The sequence below is a fragment of the Zophobas morio genome, unplaced genomic scaffold (assembly GCF_036711695.1).
Source record: "Zophobas morio isolate AGI-343-1 ecotype UQ-CSIRO unplaced genomic scaffold, CSIRO_AGI_Zmor_V1 ptg000057l, whole genome shotgun sequence".
In the NCBI taxonomy this organism is placed as follows: Eukaryota; Metazoa; Arthropoda; class Insecta; order Coleoptera; family Tenebrionidae; genus Zophobas; species Zophobas morio.
In genome coordinates this window covers 564987-589503 of record NW_026972162.1, presented here as the reverse complement: position 1 = coordinate 589503, position 24517 = coordinate 564987, and the positions used below count along the sequence as shown (strand labels likewise).

At 36.3% G+C, this 24517-nt stretch overlaps 1 protein-coding gene across 1 annotated transcript; it reads left to right on the top strand.

Moving 5' to 3' along the window:
- The first annotated feature begins 14623 nt into the window (after window positions 1-14623).
- LOC135143006 (brachyurin-like) lies at window positions 14624-15639 on the top strand. Its single transcript, XM_064074830.1, has 3 exons — window positions 14624-14722; window positions 14776-14966; window positions 15019-15639. The coding sequence occupies exons 1-3, from the start codon at window positions 14663-14665 to the stop codon at window positions 15602-15604; spliced, it is 837 nt and encodes a 278-aa protein (XP_063930900.1). The 5' UTR covers window positions 14624-14662; the 3' UTR covers window positions 15605-15639.
- Window positions 15640-24517: the final 8878 nt, after the last annotated feature.

Sequence of the window (24517 nt, the reverse complement as noted above, 5' to 3'; positions counted from 1 at the left end):
CTTAGTTTGTTAGAAGATATCTCATTTGCCAAAATTACTCTTATCTTGGCAGGTATTAGCCCCACCCACCCACCCTCTCTTTTCTTAGAAGGTATGTCATTTGCCAAAATCAGTCTTGTTCTGGCTAATAGTTGCTAAGATAAAACGCATTTTGGCAAATGAAATAGCCTGTAAGAAAAGAGAGGGCGGGTGGGCGGGCCTAGTACCTGTTAGGATAAGACTGATTTTGGCAAATGAAATAACCCCTAAGATAAAACATCGATCTTAGATTAACAGGTACTAACTGCGCCTACCCGCCCTCTATTTTCTTAGAAGGATCTCATTTGCCAAATCAGTCTTATCCTAGCAAGTACTATTCCCGCCCACCCACCCTCTCTTTTCTTATAGGGTTTCTCATTTGCCAAATCAGTCTTATTATATATAACAGGTACTAGCCCCCCCCACCCACCCTCTCTTTTCTTAGAGGATATGTCATTTGCCAAAATCAGTCTTGTCCTAGCTAGTAGCTGCTAAGATAAGAGTGATTTTGGCAAATGACATACCCTCTAAGAAAAGAGAGGGTGGGTGGGCGGAGCTAGTAGCTGCTAAGATAAAACTGATTTTACCAGGGACTAGCCCCGCCCACCTACCCTCTCTTTTCTTAGAGGGTATGTCATTTGTCAAAATCAGTCTTATCCTAACAGGTACTAGCCCCGCCCATCCACCCGCTCTTTTCTTAGAAGGTATGTCATTTGCCAAAATCAGTCTTGTTCTGGCTAATAGTTGCTAAGATAAAACGCATTTTGGCAAATGAAATAGCCTGTAAGAAAAGAGAGGGCGGGTGGGCGGGCCTAGTACCTGTTAGGATAAGACTGATTTTGGCAAATGAAATAACCCCTAAGATAAAACATCGATCTTAGATTAACAGGTACTAACTGCGCCTACCCGCCCTCTATTTTCTTAGAAGAATCTCATTTTCCAAATCAGTCTTATCCTAGCAAGTACTATCCCCGCCCACCCACCCTCTCTTTTCTTATAGGGTTTCTCATTTGCCAAATCAGTCTTATTATATATAACAGGTACTAGCCCCGCCCACCCACCCTCTCTTTTCTTAGAGGATATGTCATTTGCCAAAATCAGTCTTGTCCTAGCTGGTAGCTGCTAAGATAAGAGTGATTTTGGCAAATGACATACCCTCTAAGAAAAGAGAGGGTGGGTGGGCGGAGCTAGTAGCTGCTAAGATAAAACTGATTTTACCAGGAACTAGCCCCGCCCACCCACCCTCTCTTTTCTTAGAGGGTATGTCATTTGTCAAAATCAGTCTTATCCTAACAGGTACTAGCCCCGCCCATCCACCCGCTCTTTTCTTAGAAGGTATGTCATTTGCCAAAATCAGTCTTGTTCTGGCTAATAGTTGCTAAGATAAAACGCATTTTGGCAAATGAAATAGCCTGTAAGAAAAGAGAGGGCGGGTGGGCGGGCCTAGTACCTGTTAGGATAAGACTGATTTTGGCAAATGAAATAACCCCTAAGATAAAACATCGATCTTAGATTAACAGGTACTAACTGCGCCTACCCGCCCTCTATTTTCTTAGAAGGATCTCATTTGCCAAATCAGTCTTATCCTAGCAAGTACTATTCCCGCCCACCCACCCTCTCTTTTCTTATAGGGTTTCTCATTTGCCAAATCAGTTTTATTATATATAACAGGTACTAGCCCCGCCCACCCACCCTCTCTTTTCTTAGAGGATATGTAATTTGCCAAAATCAGTCTTGTCCTAGCTAGTAGCTGCTAAGATAAGAGTGATTTTGGCAAATGACATACCCTCTAAGAAAAGAGAGGGTGGGTGGGCGGAGCTAGTAGCTGCTAAGATAAAACTGATTTTACCAGGAACTAGCCCCGCCCACCCACCCTCTCTTTTCTTAGAGGGTATGTCATTTGTCAAAATCAGTCTTATCCTAACAGGTACTAGCCCCGCCCATCCACCCGCTCTTTTCTTAGAAGGTATGTCATTTGCCAAAATCAGTCTTGTTCTGGCTAATAGTTGCTAAGATAAAACGCATTTTGGCAAATGAAATAGCCTGTAAGAAAAGAGAGGGCGGGTGGGCGGGCCTAGTACCTGTTAGGATAAGACTGATTTTGGCAAATGAAATAACCCCTAAGATAAAACATCGATCTTAGATTAACAGGTACTAACTGCGCCTACCCGCCCTCTATTTTCTTAGAAGAATCTCATTTTCCAAATCAGTCTTATCCTAGCAAGTACTATCCCCGCCCACCCACCCTCTCTTTTCTTATAGGGTTTCTCATTTGCCAAATCAGTCTTATTATATATAACAGGTACTAGCCCCGCCCACCCACCCTCTCTTTTCTTAGAGGATATGTCATTTGCCAAAATCAGTCTTGTCCTAGCTAGTAGCTGCTAAGATAAGAGTGATTTTGGCAAATGACATACCCTCTAAGAAAAGAGAGGGTGGGTGGGCGGATCTAGTAGCTGCTAAGATAAAACTGATTTTAGCAGGTATTAGCCCCACCCACCCACTAAGGAACTAAGGACCTAAGGAACAATAACATGGCCTAAAAATGATATATGAAACTCCTTGATTTTTTTTTCGAATTGTTCCATCGCACCACCTATTGGAAAATAATACCGCTCGATTTTTGATTTTCTCAGAATAGAACCAATGTCTATTCCCGTTTGAAAATCAATTGTCCCCACTATAGTATTTCCACCGATAGATTAACTGACAGAAAAATCACCAAATAGACCGCTATAAAAAGTAGTGCCAAAGGCGCTTTATTTGAAATATAAGTAGATTTGGAAATAATGTTGAACTACGTAAAATTTCTTTTAATAATAACACAGTTTATTTCCAACAGACAATATTATCTACACTGGAACATACACTTCGAATAACATAACGTACTTTATATTGAAGTAACAACTTCTGTAGGGCATCTTAAATGAAAATGTTCCTTCTTGAAAAATGAATACGCATTGGCAATCATTTTCTGTGACACGATGTTGTCAACAACAGTCATATTGCACCGGGTTGAAGAGGGCTACAAAATATAGTGGTATATAATTATTGCACAGAATAAATCAACAACTCACTCTTGCGTAATTATGAATTTTATTCGTTATGTTTTCCATGGAGTCCATATGAACGTTTTTTGACACAAACAACTTAACCTAAAATGTCCAAACTTCAGCCACTATACAAAAAACAGCACAAAGGTATATAATATCATACCTAACAAATCAAAACAAGTGAAAAAACACAAGCACTAAACGCAAAAAACATTCTTTTTAACTTTTTGAACCAAAATTTTAAATTAATGTCAATCAGCTGATCGCCCAAAACACAGGTTAAATGAAATCGGCCGACTGGCGCAGGCATAGAGGCGTAGGAAATTCGTTGCGCGGGAAAAGGAACGTTGATTGCCAACTTAAACTACAACTCTTTAACTGCTTTAACCGTATAATGTTAGTACATTTTGAATTCTCCGATTGGCGATTGTGAATTCAAAATTTTCCAATCTATCGCTGGAAATAGTATAGAAAGCTCCAAAGAATCGATTCTAGTTCGAATACGTTTATCACAAAAGTTCAGAGGCACAGTACCCAGCGTTCAATCTGGGTCCATAACCTGTTATTACAGCTTTATTGTATGAAAAAACAAAACCGGAATTGACACTGCGATCGCTCAATCAACGTTATTACCTTGGTATTCGCCTACTAGCGTTATAAAATCATATTTACACTCCCCGGCGATATTGTTTATTTCCGGCCTTCTTTATCTGCCACTTTGCATAATTCCGCCGTTTCCCAGCAGTTGTTTTCCGCCCTCGTTACCCGTATGAAAAATTGCCAATACAACTTTCCTCGTTACCTCCTTTCCGCCCCACTTTAGCATCTTAATTACGAAAAGGGTTGTCTCCGCGTTGTCGTGAATTTTTACGACAACCCTCCAATGAAATATTGATGAGCGAAGCGCGGTTCCATTATTATTTTTCCCCAACGTCGCGCCATTAGAAGCCGAAATCGGCGATCGCATTAAAAAATCATCCCATGTCGAAATTAAAAACTCCAAGAAAAGCGTTCCGGGCGAAAATCCGGCTCTGGCAGAATTTTTCAATTATGTTCGGCTCTCGGGACACAATTTTTACGGCCGCATAATGAAGAAATTATGCTCGTTTCGAGCGCTTTTATCGACTGCGAAATCGCTTCGTGCTCTTTGAACTAATATTTCATTTTTCTTTGCCATTTATGCGCGATTTTATCTGCGATATTATTCGTGCAGGAAGGAATTTCCCAATTAGGAATAAACACCGGATTTATCGATCGGGGACTTATTTTCGTCGCCGAGTAAACATCAGATAAAGGATTGAAGGCGCTTTTCGGGCGTGCAGGAAGTTAACGCAGGTCTGAGGAGGTATTTGTCACTGTTGTGTGGCGCGAAGACATTGATGAATGCGGAGGACATCGATTGCTCTAGATCGACAACCCCACAATGGAGACACTTTGCTAGACATACTATAATAAATCAGCGGAAATCTGGAAGCTAGGGAGAACTCTGTTTGATTTTTGGTGAAAATTAACACCCTAAAAATCAAAGTCACCAACTAAAACTCTGTGTCAAATCGATTGCATGTTAACAGTAGAAAGGAAATCCACCCCTAAAGACACACTACAAACTAAGACTAGATCCAAAACTCGTAATCCAACCCCACCCCCCGATTATCCCGGATTCACCCCGCAGAGGCGTATCGGTTTAATCAGTTAGTCGGCAGCATCCTAACCTACATTTTCATCTCGATTACGAATACCTCCTTTGTCCTGAAGGGTTAATAACACCCTACATTCCCATAACAAAGTGGTAAGTTGCTCGTGACGAGGGTCGCAAGGGGTTAAGTCAAGAGAGGGTGGCAAATTCGTGCGGTCAGCTCCGGATTACGGACCGCCGAGTCCGGGGATTGGACGTCACGTGGAAAAAGCCGATCCGGGAAGACACTAATGGGGCCACAAAAATAAGCCATGACGATGCAAAACACGGGGGGAGTGGGCCTCGGGACATGTTCGCATCACCTGACGTGCCATAAATCCGGCTCTGTAAACGCAAGTTGGAATCGTGGCACGGACAGACGTCAGACTTGCTAACTTGGGTAAGTGGGTGGGAGGGCGGGAGATGGGAGGAAGCGAGGGATGTAATGTATTGTGGAAAGTTGGATAATTTAAGAAAATGAAAGTTGGGCCCGATTTTCGCTGGCTTGACGTGGTCGGGAAGCTCGGCTTGTGCCAAAAAAGATAAACAGTTAAATGGCAGTTCTTAGGGCTATTATAACTTAACTAATTTTTTCTTATTCTTGGCAGTTTTCCTCAGCTTGGCGGAACTTGTGGTAATGGGAAATGGAAAAAATAAAGCGATTTTGGAGAATATGGGGAGAATTGTTTAGTTTGCCTCGTTTTTACTTCACATGCGTAAGTTAAGAAAGTATGGTAATCGAGTCCACCAGGCGATTGGCCACTTTCTTGTTTTCTAGACGTTTCGTGACCCCTAGAGTATGAAAACTAGTAGATTGATTGTTGTTGAATTTTGTATGTAAGTGAGGAATATCATGTAGATGGTAAGACGCTAACCAAAATTTGCCCATCCCCACCCAATATGGAACACCTACTAATATTACTATAGTAAGTGTTATTTAAAGTTTATAAAATTACTTTACCTTAGGTGTCGAGATTTTTGTAAAAAAAATCAAAATTATAGATATGTACTTATAAAAACTTTTCGATTTTTCAGCTTGTCTGATACTTCAGAATTATTCAATTTTTCGACTTTTCAATTCCTCAATTTTTAAATTTTTCGATTACTCAATTTTTCAATGCATGAGTGTTGAGATTTTTCAATTTTTCGATTCTCCAGTATCTCGATTCTTCAATTTTCGATTTCTTGATTTTTTCATTTCTCGATTTCCAAATTATTCTTCAACTCTCCAATTATTCGATTTTAAAATTTTTCGATTTTTCAATTTTTGACGTTCTTAAATTTTCAATGTTTCGATTTCTCAGTTTATCGATTAACGGATTTTTTGATTGTCGCATTTGTCAATATCTCGTCTTTGTGATTTGATTTTTCAGTTCTTCATTTCTTCAATTTTTCAAATTTTCAATTTTTGCATTTTTTAGATTTTTGAGCCTACACTTTTCGATTTTTAAATTTTTGACGTTACTAAATGTTCTACTTTTCGATTTCTCAATTTCTCGATTAATGGATTTTTTGATCGTCGCATTTGTCGATTTCTCGCCTTTGTGTTTCGATTTTTCAGTTCTTCATTTCTTCAATTTTCGATTTTTCAATTTTTCGATTTCAAAATTTTTCGATGTTTCAGTTTTGGGATTTTTCAGTTTTCCCATTCCTAATTTTTTTCCATTATTCGATTCTTCCATACTTATATCTGTTTTAGGATTTTTCAAAATATATTTCGATTCTTCAATTTTTCGATTTTTCAATTTTAAATTTTATCGATTTTTCAATTTTTGACGTTCCTAGATTTTCAGTTTTTCGATTTCTCAATTTCCCGATTAATCAATTTTTTTATTTGTCGATTTCTCATCTTTGCGTTTTGATTTTTGAGCTCTCCATTTCTTCAATTTTTCAATTTTTGCATTTTTTTAGATTTTTGATTCTCAATTTTTCGATTTTTAAATTTTTGGCGTTACTAAATTTTTTTCTTTTCGATTTCTCAATTTCTCGATTAATGGATTTGTTGATTGTCCCATTTGTCAATTTCTTGCCTTTTCGATTTTTCAGTTCTTCATTTCTTCAATTTTCGATTTTTCAATTTTTAGATTTTTCGATATTTCAGTTTTGGGATTTTTCAGTTTTCCCATTCCCAATTTTTTTCCACTATTCGATTCTTCCATACTTATGTCCGTTTTTATTTTTTCAAAATATATTTCGATTCTTCAATTTTTCGATTTTTCAATTTTTGACGTTCCTAGATTTTCAATTTTTCGATTTTTCAATTTCCCGGTTAATCAATTTTTTATTGTCCCATTTGTCGATTTCTCATCTTTGCGTTTTGATTTTTGAGGTCTCCATTTCTTCAATTTTTCGATTTCCAAATTATTCTTCGACTCTCCAATTATTCAATACTAAAATTTTTCGATTTTTCAATTTTTGACATTCTTAAATTTTCAATGTTTTGATTTCTCAGTTTCTCGATTAATAGATTTTTTGATTGTCGCATTTGTCGATTTCTTGCCTCTGTGTTTCGATTTTTCAGTTCTTAATTTCCTCAATTTTTCCAATTTTCATTTTTTTCATTTTTTAGATTTTTGATTTTTCAATTTTTCGATTTTTAAATTTCCGAGTTTTCCATTTTCTCGATTTTTCAATTTTTCGATTTTAAAATTATTCAATGTTTCAGTTTGGGACTTTTCAGTTTTTCGATTTTTCGACTTTTCAATTTTAAATTTTTTTACGTTCCTAAATTTTCAATTTTTCCATTTCTTAATTTCTGGATGAAAGGATTTTTTGATTCTCGCATTTGTCATTTTCTCGCCTTTATATTTCGATTTTTCAGTTCTTCATTTCTTCAAGTTTTCGAATTTTAAATTTTTTCGTTTTTCAGATATTTGATTTTTCACTTTTTTGATTTCTTAATTTTCGACTTTTCCATTTTTTTGATTTTTCAATTTTTTGATTTCTCAATTTTTCTATTAATCGATTTTTTAATTGTCCCATTTGTTGATTTCTCGGCTGTGTTTTGATTTTTCAGTTCTTCATTTCTTGAATTTCTCAAATTTTCAAATTTTTCATTTTTCAAATTTTTCAATTTTTCAATTTTTCGATTTTTTAATTTACGACTTTTCCATTTTTCTCGATTTATCAATTTTTCGATGTTTCAGTTTTGGGATTTTTCAGTTTTTCGATTCCTAAAGTTTTCTTCCATTTTTCGATAGTTCCATATTTCAGTTTTAGGATTTTTAATATTTCGATTCTTCAATTTTTCGATTGTTCGACTGTTCAATTTTAAAATTTTTCGATTTTTCAATTTTTGACTATTCCATTTTTCTTAATTCTTCAAATTTTAGATTTTTTGATTTTTTCATTTCTCGATTTCCCAGTTTTCCAATGTTTCAGTTTTACGATTAATTTTTCGATTTTTCAGTTTTTGACTTCCTAAATTTTCCATTATTCGATTTCTTAAATTCTCGATTAATCGAATTTTATTGTCTCATTTGTCGATTTCTCGCCTTTGAGTTTCGATTTTTCAGTTTTTCATTTCGTCAATTTTTCGAATCTTAAATTTTTGACGTTACTAAATTTTCAATTTTTCGATTTCTCAATTTCTCGATTAATGGATTTTTTGCTTGTCGCATTTGTCGATAGCTCACCTTTGTATTTCGATTTTTCAGTTCTTCATTTCTTCAATTTCTTGAATTTTCAATTTTTTTACTTTTCAGATTTTTGATTTTTCAATTTTTCGATTTTTAAATTTTCGACTTTTCCATTTTCCTCGATTTTTCAATTTTTCGATGTTTCAGTTTTGGGATTTTTCAGTTTTCGATTCCTAAATTCTTCTTCCATTTTTCGATTGTTCCATATTTCAGTTTTAGGATTTTTCGATTTTTCGACTTTTCAATTTATACAATTTTTCGATTTTTCAATTTTTGACGCTTCTAAATTTCCAATTTTTCGATTTCTCAATGTCTGGATTAAAGAATTTTTTTATTGTCGTATTTGTCGATTTCGCTCTTTTGTGTTTCGATTTTTCAGTACTTCATTTCTTCAATTTTTCGAATTTTAAATTTTTCAACGTTTTTAAATTTTCAGTCTTCGATTTCTCACTTTCTTGATTGTATCATTTGTCGATTTCTGGCCATTGTTTTGATTTTTCAATTCTTCATTTCTTCAATTTTTTGAATTTTCAATTTTTGCTTTCTTAAGATTTTTGATTCTCAATTTTTCGATTTTTAAATTTTTGGCGTGCTTAAGTTCTCAATTTGTGGATTTCTCAATTTCTCAATTTCTCGATTAATTGTGTTTCGATTTTTTAGATTTTTGATTTTTCAAATTTTCGATTTTTAAATTTTTCGCTTTTCCATTTTTCTCGATTTTTCAATTTTTCAGTTTTAGGATTTTTTAATATTTCGATTCTTCAATTTTTCGACTTTTCCCTATATTTTGTAAAACGAAACACAAGTTTTAAAGATTCTTTTAAACTTTTTTCTAAAGAACACACTAGGATCCTTCAAGATTCTTTCAAATTTTTTTGAAAAAGAAACACGAGGAGGCCTTAAAATTCTTTTCAATTTTTTCGAAAACGAAACACCACGATCCTTAAATATTCATTAAAATTTTTTTGATGTTTCGATTTTTCAATTTTCCAATTTCCTTATGTTTCGTCATTTTAGTTTTGGAATTGGTCAATTTTTCGATTTTTTCGTTTTTAGACTGTTCAATTATTCGATTTTTAAATTTATAGATGTTTCAATTTCTCTATTTATCTATATTTCGATTTTTCGTTTTTCGATTCGTCGAAAAGCATTACTGGATTAGAAAGTTCCATAAATCTATTAATCTCGGTAAAAACCGACTTTTCACAGAAGATATTAGGAAAGCGCAAAATGTTTCATAATTCCTAGAATATATAAAAGTTTCTGGGTACCTATCTATTGGCTACTTTTTTGCACCAAATTGTTGGCATCTTAGAGGTTTAAAAAAAAAATTGTCCCATTTACTGTATATTATAGCCATGACATAAGTTGCAATTTTTATTAATTTATGGATTCGAAAAATTTAAATATCTTTTTTTGTCAGCTATATTTTGTGGTTCTTTTGACACATGACAATTTAAATTTATTTAACATGTTATCTGCACATCATTTAAGCGAACTGACACTTCTAAAAATTTGAAGAGGAAATTAGCAAGTTTTGGCTTGTCAAATCCTGAAGAGCTTTAATTAAATAATCACAGGAAGATTATTTTTATCTACAAACTAAACCATCTAGTTTTTTGTTTAACCTAGAATTCAAAGAAATGCATTATGACAGAACTCAGTTTCAACATGCGCCCTTTTTTTATGGCACCCGCCGCCTCTGACCGTCTTCGCAAGAAAAAGCCTCTAATATCCGACACAGGGTGAGTATACTTTGTACCAGCCGACCAAACACCTTTCACACCGGCCATAAAAGCCTTTGTGGAAGATCGATAACAATTACCTGAGAAGATTTTTTTCGGTCCTTTGAAAGAAATTTTAACACGCCACTTGCAACTTTTCGCAAGTGGACAATAGAGCCCGGGGCAACGTACCCAAACCCTCGTTGAATGAAACTCGATAATAATGGGATGTGTTTAATTTTTGAAACTCGTGATTAAAACATGGAGGACGCTATTTTAGCCCGTCGTAGTCGTTCCGGCCCTGCACGCAGCTGCTCTAAAAATTTCCCGACACCAGCCTCTCCAGATTTCGAGATTAGAGCGATTAGTTTCTCGTGTTTTAGGCGAGTTCTGCGTGTGTGGTGGTAGATCGCGCGACTCGATGTCTATCGGTGATGGCATCTCTGGCCAATTACAGACATGTTAAGTAAAGTACTTGACGGAGAACCGCCATGGCCGTGATGTCTGGAGGCGCTCGTTTGCGATTAGCGTTCCAGATATGAACTGGGAAATAATTACTGGAACAGCTTTGTTTGCGAGCTTGGAACAAATTCCATAAGTCATACGCAGCCATAAAATAGTTCTTGCGCCTTTAACGAGCTTGTAAACTTGCTGGAGCAGAGTTATCGCTGGAGGAGCAACGGGTTTGAATGTGAACAGCGGCGTGTTTTCTAACATTTTCTTGTGTGTTTTCTTAATTGTTGTTTGAGTAGAATCTGCGACAATCACGCCCTTTTTACTCTCTAATTATCCACCGCTGGCGCAAAGTGCACTTTAATGTCCTTTCGGTGACCTGCCGCGCCACTATTAAAACCCCATTAGTCTCTCACCGACCGTAATTTATTAATCAAAGTTTAATCCGTTCATCGGACGCCATAATCACAAATACATTTTTAATTAGGGCAATGTCAAAGCTGGTGACGGCAACGTTCTTTCCTAAATTAATCTTCGAAGGGGAAGCGGTTAAAAGCGGCCTTGCGTAAGACTGATCCACTATCTAAACTGATACTCATTGTCCAGGTAATGGACCATCTGATCTACGTGACACACCTCGAGAGCGGGTCGGAATGTGTGCACAGAGGCGTCACAAGATATTCATTTTCTTACGCGCGTTTTTTAGGGTGCATGCACCAACTTTGTTTAATAGCTTGAGTTTCATACGTGATTTACTGAAGACAGATCCGACAGTCAACAGAACGAAACAAAAATAATTGGAAAGACCGGTAATTAATTTTCTTGTCACTGGAGATTTTTTACTTTCAAATTTTAAGTAGGTATTCAATATTCGAAAACGCTAATTGAAAATGATCGGTTAATCCTTCTCCAGTAAACTGATGACGTCATGTGCAAAGCAGTGTTCGCTTGAGTGAGATTCATTTGATCACATTTTAAAATCTGTTATCAGTTTCTTGTAGTGGATGAGTAGACAAAGTCTACTTAAACTTATCCTTTTTTAACTGATAATGTTAAAATGCACTTCAAATTCGTAATGTGTAGCTGTATTTCAACAAATCGACATTTTTTTATTACAGTTCAAATAAGAAACGAATTCAAAAAACGCCCTTGAGTTAGAAAATCCACTTTATTGTGTGTTAATTGAATTATAGAGTTTCATTTCAAAGTCAAGAGCTTAATCACTAAGATAACGAGAGTACAGGATGTGTTTGTACGTGTGCAGGGAACCGGTTCGATTTTAAAGCGGTTAACTCTTGTTTAACGAGTGTAATGAATTACTTATCAGGTGTTTATTTTTTGCATAAGCAGTATGCAAATTATTTATTAATTTTAGTTTTTCCTTTTAAAAACAACCGCTATAATGTTGCACTAAATTTAAATTCTATGTGTGGCGCGCCTATAACTAATTTACGTAAAATTTATTTTTACCAATTTTATCATTAAACTGTCGACTTGGGTGATAGATGAAATAAACAAAGTCAGGCGAAAGCGTCGAAAATGATAAATCAAGAAACCTTCACACCGAAAGCGGCGATGAATATAAATATGCAAATTATTTCGCCGTATTATTTACCCTTTATTCTCTCACCTTCGCTCAGCTATTAATGTCAAAAACTAACCGAATGAAAACGTTCTCATGTGCTTGAATTACAGTGGAGGTGTGGCGGGGTTTAAATACCAATATCGAAAAGTGAAAGTGGTGAACTTAGGCTCGAAATATCTTTTTTGTTTGTTGAGCCATGCGATTAAAAAAATGGAAAAGAGCAATTTTGATGGATGCTTAATTCCATTTGGAATATGTCGTCCACTTTTTGATGACGGTATTATCAGTTATCTTGAGAGAGACACTATAAAGACTGAGACAGACTAACTTATACAGACACAGAGAGAAATAGGAAGACAGACAAATGAACATGAGATAAAAAACATAACAGACAAACAAAATATCGTGACCGGTTTCCAAAATTTTTTTAAATTTCTCCCAAAAAGAACATCGCAGGTCCCAGAATTATTTCAAATTCCTTCTAAAATAAAAAAAAAAACATGAGCCCCCGAAATTCTTTCAAGTAAATTCTTTGAAAAAGCTAGGGAATTTCAAATTTTTTTCTTGAAGAAACAAAGGGGAACCCACGATTTTTTCAAATTCTCAAAATACCATTACCGGACTGGAAGATAATTTGAAATTTTCCGACTTCTAAGATTCTATCAATTTTTTTATAAAAGAAACACTAAGGGACCCCAAGTTTCTTTCACATTCTTTCTGAAAGAAACCTCAGAGGTGCCAAGATCCTTTCAAATTACTTCTAAAAGAAAAGACACAAGAAGTCCCAAGATTCTTTCAAATACATTCTTTGAAAACACTAGCGAACCTGAAAGTTTCTTTTAAACTCTTTCTTAAAGCAACACACGGGGAACCCAAGATTTTTCAAATTCTTTGTTAAAAAACACAACGAAAGAAATATTAGGAGCTCTCAAGATTCCTTCAAATTCCTTCTGAAAAAAAGACACAAGGAACTTCTAGGATTCTTTGAAGTAAATTCTTTGAAAAACTAGGAAATCTCAAGATTCCTTCGACTTCCTTCTTAGAAAGACACAAGAGAAACCCAAAATTATTTTAAATTCTTTCTTAAAAAAAAACAGAAAGGGAACCCAAGATTTTTTCAAATTCACAAAATACCGTTACCGGCCTGTATGATTCTTTCGAATCCTTTCTAAACAAACACGAAGGAAACCCAAGATTCTTGCAAATTCTTTCTTAAAAAACACAGCGAAACCCAAGATTATTTCACGTTTTTAAAATTTTCCAGCTTCTAAGATTCTTTCAAATTCCTTATAAAAGAAACACTAAGGGCCTCAAAATTTTTTTTAAATTCTTTCTAAAAGAAACACCAGAGGTCCCAAGATCCTTTTAAATTACTTCTAAAAGAAAAGGCACAAGGAGCCCCAAGATTCTTTCAAGTAAATTCTTTGAGAACACTAGGGAACCTAAAGATTCTTTCAAATTCTTTCTTAAAAAACAAAATGGAAACATGAATTTTTTTCATATTTTTAGAATACCGTTACTGGCTTCCAAAATTCTTGCAAATTCTTTACGAAAGTAATATTAGAAGGCCCAAGATTCCTTCAAATTCCTTCTTAAAAAAAAGACACAAGGAACCCCTAAGATTCTTTCAAATAAATTCTTTGAAAAAACTAGGAAACCTCAAGATTCCTTCAAATTCCTTCGTAAAAAGGCACAAGATTCTTTTAAATTCTTTCTTAAAAAAACACAAGGGGAGCCCAAGATTTTTTCAAATTCGCAAGATACCATTACCGGCCTGTATGATTCTTTTAAACTCCTTTTTAAAAAACACGAAGGGAACCCAAGATTCTTTCAAATTCTTTCTTAAAGAAACACAAGAAAAGCCGAAGTTATTTTAAAATTCGTAAAATATCATTACAAACTTCCAAGATTCTTTCAAATTCCTTCTAAAAAAAGCACAGACACATACCAAGGGTCCCTAATATTATTCATTCAAGTAAATTCTTTGAAAAAAACTAAGGAAAATCAAGATTATTTCAAATTTTAAAGAAAAAGAAGCAGTGCGAAGAGACGAAGAGAGAAACAGGAAAATAGACAAATGGAAACAGACAGGAAAATAAACAGACGGAAAACCAGAGATACAGATAAATATCCAGACACGAAGATGGACAAATGGACAAAGAGATAGACGGACAGAAACATAAACAAATAGATACTCAGAGAGATCAAATGGACAAGCAGAAAAATTTCGTGTTTATGAACGATGGATAATTCGAGTAGCAATAGGTAATAATAAGAATTTAGAAATACAGGTAGATATTTTTAAGTGGACACTTGACAATCAAGTTCACCACAATTTCCATACAATCAACGAAAACATAATATTCAAGTTGCCACTTTTACAGACGTATCAGATATCAGGTCAAGCATTCTTTTCCTGTTTTGAGTCTCTTCAAAATCAGCTGCAAGATTGCCTGATAAAAAATAATTAACTATATAAGTATTCGATAAACAAAATCCAAATAGTCTGTGTTACGATGTGGAACCAAGTACTTTTTCTATCCATCGTGGTCATCGTACCCTTCGCAACGACCGAAGTAAGTTTCAAAATGTTTTAACGGCTTGGTTAACTTTGACCGCCTTATTTTAGCACCGGTCGTCGGACTTGAAACACATCCAAACCCACATCGCCCCTTCCAGATCTAGAATCATAGGTGGACAGGAAGTGGTACCGCATTCAGTGCCTTATCAGGTTGCTCTACGCATAAATGGCAATTCGTACTGTGGAGGTGCTTTAATATCCCCCAATTACGTACTAACAGCAGGACATTGCGGCATAGTGTATAATACTCCAACAGTTTTCTAATTCAGAATAATCAATTTGTCTTCGTAGGATATTCACAGTCGATGTTATCCTAGGAGCGCACAACCTCTCCAACTCCAACGAAGACACTCAAGTCACAATTCGGGGCTCCAATGTTATCATCCACGAAGGGTACGACGATGACACCCTTCGTAACGATATCACGTTGATCCAGTTGTCTGAACCAGCACCAATTAACGATGTTATTCAGCCAGCGAAGCTCCCTCCAAGTAGCGATTTGGATCGTACGTACTTGGACGAAGTAGTTTCAGCCACTGGATGGGGGTTGTACAAAGACGTACCTTTTCCATCGACCAGGGACATGTCAGACGTGCTTCTGCAAGTGGACGTACCAGTGTCAAACCTGACGGAATGTGGAGAGTACTACAACGACGAAGACGGCGACTATGTCGTCGAAACCAACGTTTGTACTTCTGGATATAGAAACAAAGGAACGTGCAATGGAGACTCTGGAGGTCCTTTGAGTTTGGATGGAGTGGTGATCGCCTTGACGTCTTTCGGTACCGATCTATGTGAAGTGTGCAGCCCTTCGGTCTACACAAGGGTCGTGAATTACCTAGACTGGATCGCGGAAAATTCCGATGTTGAGATATGATAATTGCGTCGGTGAATAAAGATCTTTAGACCACAGTCTATCGTAACACTTTGTTCTCCTTATCTGCGATAAAAACTGATATGATTATCACTCGAGCGTGATTCTGCACAGAACGTGCTTTTGAAACCCATCCGCGACTAAGCGACTTGTCCGTCAACCCATGATTGAGCGGTCTTCCTAATAATCCAACACAGTCTTAATAATTAAATGCACCCTTGTTTGTGCTCTATTAATTTGGTTATCTACCCTCCGCTGTTTAAAATTGCATAATTGATTTTTTATCATTGGAGTTTACGACGGCGGTAAAATCCACCAAACTGTGGCGTATCATGCGAACATAAAGAGATAAAACCCTCCACTTTGACGGCTCCTTCCACTCAAATAAATTATACATAATAGTTGCTTCGAGTAAATTTGTCAACAATAAGCCGACGACTCGGCTAACGAGCTGCTCAAATATGAATTACGGTATCGCATTAATCACTGGGTGTAATTGATGTATCAGCGGACCGCCCGAGACCAAACTAATGGTAATGGGCTTGTAAAACGAGGTTAATTGTGTTTGGTAGTAATGATAATATTATAAACTATGTTAGGAGTATTTCAATACAAACAGAAAGAGGCTAGAGGCTATATTTTCTAAAGGGAAGCTTCCGCAATTACGTTTCGGTTTCTAGAGTGATTTTTCAAATAACTAATGTCCAATTTTTATGAAATGATATCCAGTGACGCTTTACAACGAGAAGTAAAAGAAAAGGGAGGATGATAATAGATGTTCGAAAATATTGAAGAAGAAAAAATTCAGTCCTACTGAAAGCTTGAAGCTAAAGGAGCTAATTAACTGTTTCTTCAAGGTTATAAAATATAAGGATTGACAATAGGAAATTTCTAGAACCAACGGAATAGATTCGCTATTAAAAAAAAGTACGTTTAAGAATTTTACAGAAGACGCCTAGACTGTTCTAACTGGAAACAATTTTCGAGAAGAATTTTGAGAAAAGCCAAGAGGACGTACTTGATCTTGAAGGGAAAAACTAGGAAGGCACAAAATTTTCACTCGTCCAACTTGAATATCCAGTGCCGCCAAAACAGCCTTCACGGGTGCAATTTTCTTTGTAGATCTACCAACCCAAAGGCAATTAAAGTCCTTACAAGTTTCTTGTTTTAGGTCTTTGTTCGTCCAGAGACCTCTCGAGTTTGCTTCATGTACTCCACGTGTACCTCTTGTTTCTTTGTATTTTCTTCCACTCCATAACCAAACGCTTTGCTCGTTTTTTCATCGTCCCTCGGAACAATGAAATCCAGTCGGGCCGTGTTTCTTGCCCTTCCCAGCACCTTATCTGATGGAAACTTACTGCTTATCTACGTCAGGGTTGACTAAATGCAGGCCGGTGCACCTTCTCTCCGCTCGCCCCGGATCCCGCCGAGAACACGTATAAATCTTGAGGGTGATTGTGTAGGGGTAGTTGGTATCCTTAGCAACCGTGTTATTGCAGCAAGCAAGGTGATGGAGCCCGAGCCTACATCGTCCGATTCATAAGCGTCTACAACTCGCCAAGACGGCACTTATTACCGGAAATATTTTCAATAACCACCGGCTAAAAACCCCGAACCGAGTTATTGCCGGAGGAATTTCGCGTACGGAAACAACCCCGGACCCGGATTACGGCCCCCAGATTGATGGCGGCAGCAATAAATGCGTCCGGACTTTTCCGGGAATTAGCCCTAGTCTCCCCGGAAATTATTCAGGGTAAAAAGTATCTCCCGAAGACAATCGATAGCTATTTGGAGGAAAATCTAAACTGGGGGGAATTTCGGTCGTGAGCTGGCCATATTTCACTCCCTCGCGTTTCGTGGCGAAATTTCGATCGGCAATCGCTCGAATTTTTGTTTGTTTTAAAAACGTGGCCGTTTTCACACGTTTCGCATGGCACGGGAGCATAAAAATTCCCGCTATTATACAACACAACAAATAAAAGCTTACTGATTTCGAGATAACGAAATATAATTACGCCATAAATAAAACCGAACAGGAATGTCATCGTGTAGTCGACCAATTTACGATTTCGCGTGTGGAGCGCCCATCAGCCAGGCCGTTTCAAACCAGTCGGGTTAAGGCGCCAAATTCGCGGGGTAGCTGGCGAAATTAGCCTTTTTTGTATGCAGGCTGGGTCGAGCGGGGGCAGGGCTGGTATTTTTCACTGCGATTCTCGCGGGACGAGGGTCGAGAGCCACACTTTCACCTGAACGCACGGATGGGAAATTTGTCAAAATCTAGGGGAATATCTTCCCAGGGCTCGATTCTGTGTTGATTTGTAGGGGGCGCTGCAATGAGAATTGCGCATGGAAAGTTGAACCACTGAAAAATGAAAAACCAAAAAAACTGAAAAATCAGATACTTGTAAAATAGAAAAAAAAATTAAAAACTTGAAAAATTGGATATCAAAATGATGAAGTTTTGTACTTTTCAGTTTAAATGTATTTAATTAATATAATAATGATTTGTATCTTGACTTATGCAAAACCGCTGTCGTTTTTTTATGCACTAATAAATTATTATTCATTTTTGCATAAACTAGAAATACTGCTTTCATGGAGCAATTTACCAGGCTTACCCGATTTGGTAGTTCAGATAAAAAAACTGCATAACAGCTCGTTTCTTTATGCTAATAATTTGTAACAGCCACCATCAACAATTATACCATTTTTGTGTGACCGCGTGGGTCCCGACTTCGAAGTAAATCACCACCTTTTCACCCACTTTAACTCCACGCCGACACCCGCAGGAGGTTCGCACGTCCACGCCGGCTTTCCTGCTGGGTGTATTGCTGGTTGCATTCCACCTCCAGACGATTTTTTCATCCAATTAGCGCTGCATCATCTCGGCTCTAATGACACGTCGCACATAAAAGGAAGTTTTCAGAGGTTCATTGTTATTCGAATAATTATTCTAATTACACAATGTCAAAGATGGTCTTATCAGCGCTTAAGCAGGCATCAGCACCAACAATTATTCTTTCCAATTAAGCGTGCAGGGCATTAATCATCCGTTCGAGTCATTATAATTTTTGTGGCGTTTCACACGGCTCAGTCCGGTGATTTAGTGCCGGCCGCAACGGTAACGAGGATGAGCACATCAGGACAACAATTATTGACATCGCACTGTAAATTATTGTTTATTGTTCGCGACAGGACTTAACGTGAAGAGGAAGAATAAGGAGTGAATAAGTAATGAGGCACGACTTCGTCCACTGATCGAACACTCGGGGAATTCAGATTGACGGCATTAAAGAGGAATTGTTTATTTAGATCGCATGTCGGACGACGGATAACCCATGCTTGGTAATTTTCGAAGAATTTAGATTCCACGGGACGAGTTGGGAGTTATTTATTCAAATGAAGATGAAGTCGAGGCTTTTAATCCGGCGACAGTCCACATTTTCGACGTCGGCCTGCAGGATGCTTTCGATTATTCACAATGTGGAAAAGTTCGGCGCGAGGTAATTTATAACAAGCAATAAGAGATTGCTGCTTTTACTAAACTCGCGTTTGTTGGCTTAATATTAGTCGTTTTTCAACTCAAGGGGCAATTTTTACACAAAGTCGGAGCTCGTTGTTTCTGTATTAATTAAGACAGCGAGAGTTCTTAGTTGCATTGGCAGGTTTGAATCCGCGTTTCGTGTGTGCGAGTTTAATAAATAAAGCACCTCTGAAATAACTCAGGCCGGGGCTTTTAATCCGATGACAGCTCACATTTTCAACGTCGGATTCGAGGATGTGTTCGATTATTCACAATGCAGGAAAAGTTCGATCTGGAGGTAATTTATAGGAGGCAATAAGTTGTGTTACTTTATTTCCATTTGGTTTGTAAATTATGGAGAGCGTATCTACAATTTATTCATAAAGTTGGTCATTGTAATGCAAAACATGCTGGAGTTTAATTTCATCAAGATTTATTGTAGGCGCCGTGAAAGTGAACGGTGTTTGTTCTGGGTTTACACCTACAGAAATTTCGCGAGATGGAATGAAACGGTTATAAAAACGGACCGAGTGGATACAAATCTTGGTTTATTACGGACGTGAGTTGCACGATTCGGAAAATTAAAAAAAGATTGATGGGTTTCAGTGTGCAGACCGAGTATATATGCCTCAAATGGCTAAGGCTATTATGGTACACTTAAGCTGTATTAGTAAATTAAACAAAATACTCTTGGTACTCATTTTTTGAGACCTCTCTTCATCCGTAAAAACCGGCGTTCGGCTAACGACAGAAATTTTGTTTCAGCCGGTATATTTCCAACAGGATGGAGCGAGCGCCAACTTTGAATTAACATTTAAACAATTACTCTACGTGACAGTGACACATGAAACAGGTGTACCCAAACCCAACCGGAGCAGTTTTGAGACTTGTAGTTGTACGGTCGCAATTCCGGCTGCTCCTTATCGCGGCAGCGTAACGAGATCTACTTGTTGCCAACCTCACCAACAATAAATCACTCAGTGGCACAAGCAGCTCGCAGTAGCAGCAGATTTGCCCGATTTGCACAGGCAAAGATGTGAGCTCAGCGATTGCTGGCTTATTGACAACATGACAGGCAGCGCTCAATAAACCCAGCCCGTTAATTCCTGCAGCATGTCGCCCCTCCCACCCGTCCTCCGAGTCCCATAAGCCCCACACGTGACGTTCGTAACTCAAACTTCGCACTCCCACACGCCAATAAACCTCGTCGAACCATTTCAACAGGTCACCCAGTCTTGCTTGCATCCAGTTAAAACATTTATAAAGCGTCAACTGTGGCGATGACGGCTTTTACCAACATATGGGTTTGTTTATCCGGTCTTCTCGCGGCCCGCGGCGTCTGGAGGGTTTTTTGCGTCGGCTCGCTTTAGCCGAAATTCGTGGAGCCGCTCCGGACTGATTTACGAGTAAAAATCAAAGAGGTTTCCTCGAAGAGCGGCCGCTTAATTAGGAGCTCAAAGATTCGGGAATGCGAGGGATTAATGCAGGCAGTTTCTCGAATTATTCATCCCTTTGGTGTAATAAGAGCACGTGGATGATGCTAATGTTCGCATTTGCCGGGTCATCACCCGCGGCACTAAATGATGCCGCAGCAGGAACCGCGAGACCGCTGCAGGAACTGTTCCTGCTGACATTTCAACACAAAGGTGGAACTCATGAGCCGTGCAGCAGGATATTAGCTTCGTTGCCGACATAACGTAGCGTGCGCTGCAACTTGGAGGAATTTGTGTCTTTGGGTTGTTCACTTGCGGAGACGGCGACTTCCGAGCGCCGGGGGCGGCGCGCCGGTTATTACGCGGACGGAGTTTTATTTCTGCCCAGGAGTGCTTCTCCGGAAAATGGAGCGGCGAGTCTATTTAAAGACATGACAATGCGCGATTACTGCAGGATTAAAAACTCGGAACGAAGCACCCGAGGGAGCTTGCAGAAAGAGGAAGGATCGATATGTGAACGTGCGTAAGGAAACGCGAAGGGAATTGGTACAGGTATGACACTGTCTCATACTTTTATTATCCAAGCTCTACAGCAAATTGTAATCATTGCGTAATGATAATTCTTGCATTAGAGACGGGTTTCGCAATCGCAGGTATGCAAAATTAATTAACTTCAGGTCAGGTCAAGTCAAGTTAGATACTGTGATCATCTCTGGTTAGGTTAGATCTAGTCAAGTTAAAAATTCCGATTAGGTTGTGGCGGCACAATAATAGCTAGGTAAGCGAAGTAAAGATAAGCCGCTCTGTAACCTAGTGGTCAAAGCACCCGCCCGGCAAGTGGATGTGTGGTTCGATTCCCCCGGGGCAGCTACATTTTTCTTCGCTTACTTACAAAGTATTCCAACATATTCTTATAATAATATACAGTGGATAATCAGACAAAGTTTGATCAATCGGTTAGTTTGGGACATTATCACACGGACAGACAAGCAGACAGACAAACGGAAACGGGAAGTCCATTTTGCGTACTCTAGGTGCCATCGAGAAAATATGAAAATACTTCCTTACTTACTCTCGAGAATAAAAATCTATTTTAAAGCAAGAAGACTCCACAGTTCAACTTATAATCTACGACTAGTTTTAAAACTCCTTTACCCAAGAACGCAATAAATTTTCAGATCATTGATAACAGTAAGGTTCACCTTTATGTGGATTCACCTTTGTTTTTTTTTCTTCGATTTTTCAATTTTTCGATTTATCGATTTATCAGTTTTTCGATATTTCAGTTTTGGAACTCTTCAATTTTTCGGTTATTTAAATAATTTTAGATTTTTCGATTTAAAATTTTTAAATTTTCTGATTTTTAATGCTTCGGTTTTTCAGTTCTTCGATTTTTCTATTTTTCAATTTTTTAAATTTTCAAAGTTTAGATTTTTCAGTTTTCTGATGTTTCGATTTCTTGTTCCTTGGATCATTCAAATTCTAAGTTTTCGATTTTTCAGTTTTTCATTTTTCAATTTTTCAATTCCTGGAATTCTCGATTTATTGAGATTTCGACGTTTCGATTAGTTCAATTTCCCACTTTTTCCATTTTCGATTTCTCAGTTTTTTCATGTTTCGATTTTTCGATGTTTGCATTTTTCAGTTTTTCGATTTTTAAAATGTCTGATTTTTCGATTCTTCAATAACTTGATTTTTTAAATTTTCAACTTTTCAATTTTTTTTTGCATTTTAATTTTCCAGTATTTATGATTTACCATTCTTTTTTTTTTGGTCCCTTCATTTTTGATTCTTCAGTTTTTCGAGTTTCTTCTTTTTGAATTTTTTGCTTTTGTAAATATTCGATTTTTCCATTTCTCGATTCATCGATTTTTGATTTTTAGACTTTCCCATTTTTCGATTTCTAAGCTTTTCGACGCTTTTCAATAAGCCAGATTTTCAGATTTTCAATTGTTCAATTTTTTATATTTCAATTTTGGGATTTTTCACGATTTCTATTTTTCGGTTTATGAATTTTTCGATACTTCAGTTTTGTATTTTTTAAATTTTTCGATTTTTTTTTATGATTTTTTTTTATGCTTCGATTTCCCAATTCTTTAATTTTTCTATATTTTAATTTTTCGTTTCCTCAACTTTTCAAACTTTCAGTTCTTCGATTTATCTAATTTTGGTTTTTCGGTTTTTTAATTTTTTTGATCTGATTTCTTGTTCCTTGGATTTTTCAACTTCTCGGTTTTAGATTTTTCAGTTTTTCAACTTATCAGTTTTTAAAATTTTTGATTTTTCAATTTTTTATTTTTTTTAATTTTTCGATTCATTCAGATTTCGACGTTTCGATTATTTGATTTTTCAATTTCCCGCTTTTTCAATTTTCCGATTCCTCGATCTTTTCATGTTTCGATTTTTTGATGTTTCAATTTTCCAATATTTTGATGTTTCGATTTTTTGATTTTTCAATTTCTCGAATTTTTCGATTTCTGGGTCTTTTCATATTTCGATTTCTCGTCGATTTTTAAAATAATTTTGATTTTTTGAGTCTTCAAGTACTCGATTTTTCAAATTCTCGATTTCTAGATTTTTTATATTTCAATTTTTCAGTTTTCAGATTCTTTAATTTTTCGACTCTTCAGTTCTGTATTCTTCAATTTATCGTTTCTAAATTTTACATTTTTCGATTTCTCGATTAATCGATTTTTGATTTTTAGATTTTCACATTTCTCAATTTCTAGAATCTTCGATGCTTTTTAGTTTTTCGACTTTTTCGATTTTTCAATATTTCAGTTTTGGGACTTCCCAATTTTTCAGTTATTTCAATTTTAGATTTTTCGATTTCAAATTTTTAAATTTATTGATTTTTTAATGCTTCGCTTTCTCGATTTTTCAGTGTTGAATATTTTAATTTTTCGTTCTAGCGATTTGTCAACTTTCAGTTCTTCGATTTTTTGGTTTTTCAATTATAAGTTTTTTAAAACTCTCGACTCTTCGATTATTCAATTGTTTGATTTCCCGATTTTTCAATTTTTCGTTTTCGATCTTTTCAGGTTTCAATTTTTCGATCTCGGTTGTTCGATTTTTCGATTTTCCAATTTTTCGATGTTCCGTCAATTTTTCCATTCTTCAAATTTTCAGTTCTCGATTTTTAAAATTTTTGTTTTTCTCGATTGAACTTTTTGAACTTAACTGTTCCGATTTCACGATTTTTAAATTTATAATTTTTCGATTTTCAAAATTTTTCAATTTTTCGAGTTTTCAAATTTTCAATTTCTCACTTTTTCAACATTTCAATTTTGGGAACGTATGATTTTTTTTTCAGAAATCGGTAGATTTTTGATAACTGACGAACACCGCCGTGAATTCAAAGTTGAACGGACAGTAGGCAAAAATATGACATTCTGATGAAATTTAGCACCTCCAGTATAATTTTTTGATGCTTCGATTTCCCAATTCTTCAATTTTTCTATATTTTAATTTTTCGTTTCCTCAACTTTCCAAATTTTCAGTTCTTCGATTTATCTAATTTTGAGTTTTTCGGCTTTTTAATTTTTTTGATCCGATTTCTTGTTCCTTCGATTTTTCAACTTCTCGGTTTTAGATTTTTCAGTTTTTCAACTTATCAGTTTTTAAAATTTTTGATTTTTCAATTTTTCATTTTTTTAATTTTTCGATTCATTCAGATTTCGACGTTTCGATTATTTGATTTTTCAGTTTCGCGCTTTTTCAATTTTCCGATTTCTCGATCTTTTCATGTTTCGATTTTTTGATGTTTCAATTTTCCAATTTTTTGATGTTTCGATTTTTTATTTCTCAATTTCTCGAATTTTTCGATTTCTGGGTCCTTTCATATTTCGATTTCTCGCCGATTTTTAAAATAATTTTGATTTTTTGAGTCTTCAAGTACTCGATTTTTCAAATTCTCGATTTCTAGATTTTTTATATTTCAATTTTTCAGTTTTCAGATTC

Bases quoted from the DNA above. Each gene is read 5' to 3' on its own strand.
- LOC135143006 (XM_064074830.1), top strand. From the start codon at position 14,663: ATGTGGAACCAAGTACTTTTTCTATCCATCGTGGTCATCGTACCCTTC. The intron at 14,723-14,775 runs GTAAGTTTCAAA...GCCTTATTTTAG, and splicing joins TACCCTTCGCAACGACCGAA to CACCGGTCGTCGGACTTGAA. The intron at 14,967-15,018 runs GTATAATACTCC...TTGTCTTCGTAG, and splicing joins GCAGGACATTGCGGCATAGT to GATATTCACAGTCGATGTTA.